Below are 3,685 nucleotides of genomic sequence, written 5' to 3'. Positions count from 1 at the left end.
TTAATGATTCTATGATTCTATGAAAGTTGAAACTATATTTATATATTTTATATTATGCTCATTTATACAAAGTCTTTGCCACTCTAGACTTGAATATTTCATTAAGTCAGCAATGTATGGATTAGGAACTGATAAATTTAGTAATAATTTTTCAGTATTGCTTAAACTTTTAAAATGTCCAGTTTTGCAATTTAGAATTTCATATAGTCACAGGGCTACTTTGACCATCTCCAACTCAAAATTTATTAGTTGCTGAATTTTTCTTTTCCTAAATGCAGTTTTCCCATTTAAGCTAAAGGTAATTTCATTGCTGTTATTCACGTGATAGTATTATGAGCTTGTTTATGTGTTTGATCTGCTTGTATATATTGACATGTATTTCCTACCATTGCAGAATGAATCCAGAGAGCACATTGTTGCCTTCAACATGTTAAATTACAGAGCATGCAAAAATCTGTGGAAATCTTGTGTAGAACATCACACCTTCTTTCAGGCAAAGAAGTCACTACCTCATGAAAAAAAGATATTGTCACATTATTGGACCCTGGGTTCTAGAAATCCAGCAAAGTAAGTATTGTGTGAAAGCATGTTTTGTATTGTAATGGGAAAGGCAAGATTTGTGTCAGTGATAGCTCAAGTTGGAGTGTCAGAGTTCAGTTCTGCCCACAGCTTTGTCCCAGTCTGGACAAGTTACATAGCTGTGGTTTCAGTTTCTGCAACATGCTGTCATTACAACATAACGTCTTATTTCCTAAAAAGTTGTTAGAATATAAGTATGTTTTACTGGTGTTTTTTCAACTTGCTGTTTCAGTTTGAAGTATAAAAACGCAAGAAAGTAAAAATGTCACGTAGCTAATGATCCAATAAGAGAATTTGCAGAACAGATTTGTTTTGAACTGTTTACCCCTTAGAATATACACTTTCTGTTTACTATGTTAGAGCAATTTATATAGTGCGTCATATCAACCACTTAGTACTGACATTGAGATGAAAAACTGTGCCATCCACATGTTCAAGATAGCACTTTTGTGACGCTTCTAATCTTTTATTTGCCTCGTTGGGTTCTGCTAGTCATGGAGCTGGTAATTTTGTAGTGGTATCTAGGATCTAGTTCCCCAAAAGTAATACTTCAGAGCCTGTTATTTTGCTATATGAATTTGGAATTGTTCCTTCCCATATACACCAACTGGGCCCTAACTTCATTAAACTTCATTTTCCAGTTCATTGTGTAGTCACTTGACATTGTAATGTCCTCCATTTTTTCACAATTGACACTTATTTTTGCCATCTTTTGCAATTAATATCTTCAGCCAACTTTGTTCACTTTTTCCTGTAGATCACTAGTTAATTAAGTTGAATAGAAAAGCCCCCCCCAAGAAATATTCCTCTAAGACTTCACTGCTGATCTTTTTCCACTATAAATCTAAAAAGTTTTTTCCTGTTCTCTCTTCTGTGTCACAAATGAACAAGTAATTCCTCCAAGTGAAGACCTATTCCCTAGCTCCTTAGTTTCTTTTTGAAATCTTGAGTAGATTAAATCACTCGTTTAAACTGGGAGGTTATACTCAAGTAGTTCCACTGTTTCGTCTTAGAGGCTTTTAGTTTGTTTTTTTTTATAAGTATCAGTCCCAGTGATTTCTCTCATTAGGTTGATTCATTCTATTGTTTCATGTATCAGCGATTCATCTGATTCCTGTTTCATATTGTGTGTCATCATCGTCTTGTCTGTGTCCCGTACCTATCCCTCCCCACCTCCCTGCCCCTGAAAAAAGTTCTGTCATGAAACATATCAAAAATCTTTCATATTGATAGTGAATGAAGAAGAAAGTCTTATGTCATTATCTTTTCTGAATGTGAGACTTTGGAGGGTTCTTTGGTCCTTCAATCATCTGTAGTCTCTGTAGAGTCTCTAGAAACCTTGTTCTGATGATTGAGAAGTATTTTACTGTTTTCTCTGTGGGTGGTGTTTGTCAGTTTTTTACAATGTGTTCCCTTAACAGTTGAACTTTGCATTTAATTTGTCACATTGATTCTCTTTCCTCTTTGAATAAGCTTCAGCTTTTGATGATGTCGTCATACTTCAAATATCTTCCCAGACTTTGGTGGCTGGCTGCCTTTTAATATTGTCATGTCTCTTTAGATACTGCAGAAATTCATACTAAGTGGATCAGTGTTGCTTTAAATGAAGCAGTTAACCTATGTGGGCTCTCCAACAGTATGAAGACTGATAAAATGTTATTTTTTCTGTTGGAGTGGAATTCAATATTTTCGCCTGGTACTAGTTCATAGCTGAAGCAAGTCAAAACATGTAGTTGTATGAACAGTAATCTAGTTTTCTAACAGTTGGCAGATCCGTATTTTGAGAATTAGCTCCTCTATGGGGTGATATGAACTTGTTCTTTGGATAGTGAAGGTTTTGAGGAGGTGACTTTCTCAAAGCTTGTAGGATTGTCGCTGGAGTCCTTTATTTCTCTCAAATTTGCAAATGGATTTGAAATCCTGATGCTTGTATATACACATGCACACACAGGCATTGTAATTTTAAGAAAGAAAATAGCATGAGTTCCAGAGGGTACCAGTTTAGTATTGTTCCGATTTTTACCAAACATTTGATTTTTGACGAATTTACTATTAAAATTTCTTAATAGTCTGTAGCATACAGAGTAGTTCTCAATGTTGAACTGAGTTACTAAGAAAGACTTCTTTTCAAGTGATTTCATGTTCTGAGGCATTATCTCTGGCAAATTGCTTATTAAGGCTTTTAAGGACTCTCTAGGGAGAACTGTTCACTGTGATATCTTCCATCAGCTTAATGATAACCTTTATACTAATGCATTCTGTTCGCCTTATTTATGCCAGCAATGAACATGACATTTAAGATCTACATGAGGCAGAAATGACACAGCAACCTTTACTATCAGAGACTGCTAGAGTACATAAGAAGCAACATTAATTTTGGAAGACTTTCAGCAGTTCTTGTCAACTTGGTCACTGTCACTCAGCAATTATTTTCCCAAAAGATTTAAGAAAAGGAGTGAACAAGTCACTTCTGAAGTCATCTGTCATGTATTGAAAATTTTTACTTTCCCACTTGTTTGTGATTGTGGAATGTTGTAAGAGACAGCACCAGCTTCTGTGTTCCTTTTCAGGGGTGTGTCTGAGCTCATGTGGAAGCTACACAACCAAAAAAAAGGGATTTTGCATTCTCCCTGATAAAAGGGAGCAAAAACTTGCATTGAGTAAAAAACCAACCAAACAAAACCAAACAAAAACCCACAAAACCAAAAACAAAGATGCACACAAAAACCCCACCAACCACAACATATAACCTTGGAGGTTTTAAGGTTGACTTGTCTTCAGTAATTCTTTTCATCCAACTTCTGTCAGCTTTGAAGGTGGTTACATTCAGGTTTTCCCACCTTTAAGTATCACAGGTTTTCATTCGTAGCTTTCTTGCACTATGTTCTTTTTTACATTCATGTGAGGCAGATATTCTAGCTCTGATTGCACCATTTCAAATAATTGAACTCTTGCAAGTATTTCTTATTTGCCAATTCTGTGCCCTTCTAGATTATCTTAGTTTAAGATACTAGTGGAATTCAATTTAAATTAGGCTGCTGGGTTGTATAAAGTGCCTGTAAGCCTTATTCTAAGGTCAGACTGAATCACACCTCCCGGATTCTGA

At 35.5% G+C, this 3,685-nt stretch overlaps 1 protein-coding gene across 1 annotated transcript in view; it reads left to right on the top strand.

Moving 5' to 3' along the window:
- Positions 1-397: 397 nt before the first annotated feature.
- Positions 398-3,685, top strand: part of PTPN3 (protein tyrosine phosphatase, non-receptor type 3) — a gene marked incomplete at its 3' end in the record, with an annotated part of 44,623 nt that continues 41,335 nt past the window's right edge. The window contains exon 1 of the mRNA XM_010088090.1: positions 398-567. Within this exon, the coding sequence (XP_010086392.1) occupies positions 428-567 (140 nt within the window). The remainder of the gene's footprint in view (positions 568-3,685) is intronic.

Source organism: Pterocles gutturalis, unplaced genomic scaffold (genome assembly GCF_000699245.1).
Source record: "Pterocles gutturalis isolate BGI_N339 unplaced genomic scaffold, ASM69924v1 scaffold15406, whole genome shotgun sequence".
In the NCBI taxonomy this organism is placed as follows: domain Eukaryota; kingdom Metazoa; phylum Chordata; class Aves; order Pterocliformes; family Pteroclidae; genus Pterocles; species Pterocles gutturalis.
The sequence above is the reverse complement of the archived record's forward strand: the minus strand, read 5'-3'. Positions and strand labels throughout refer to the sequence as shown.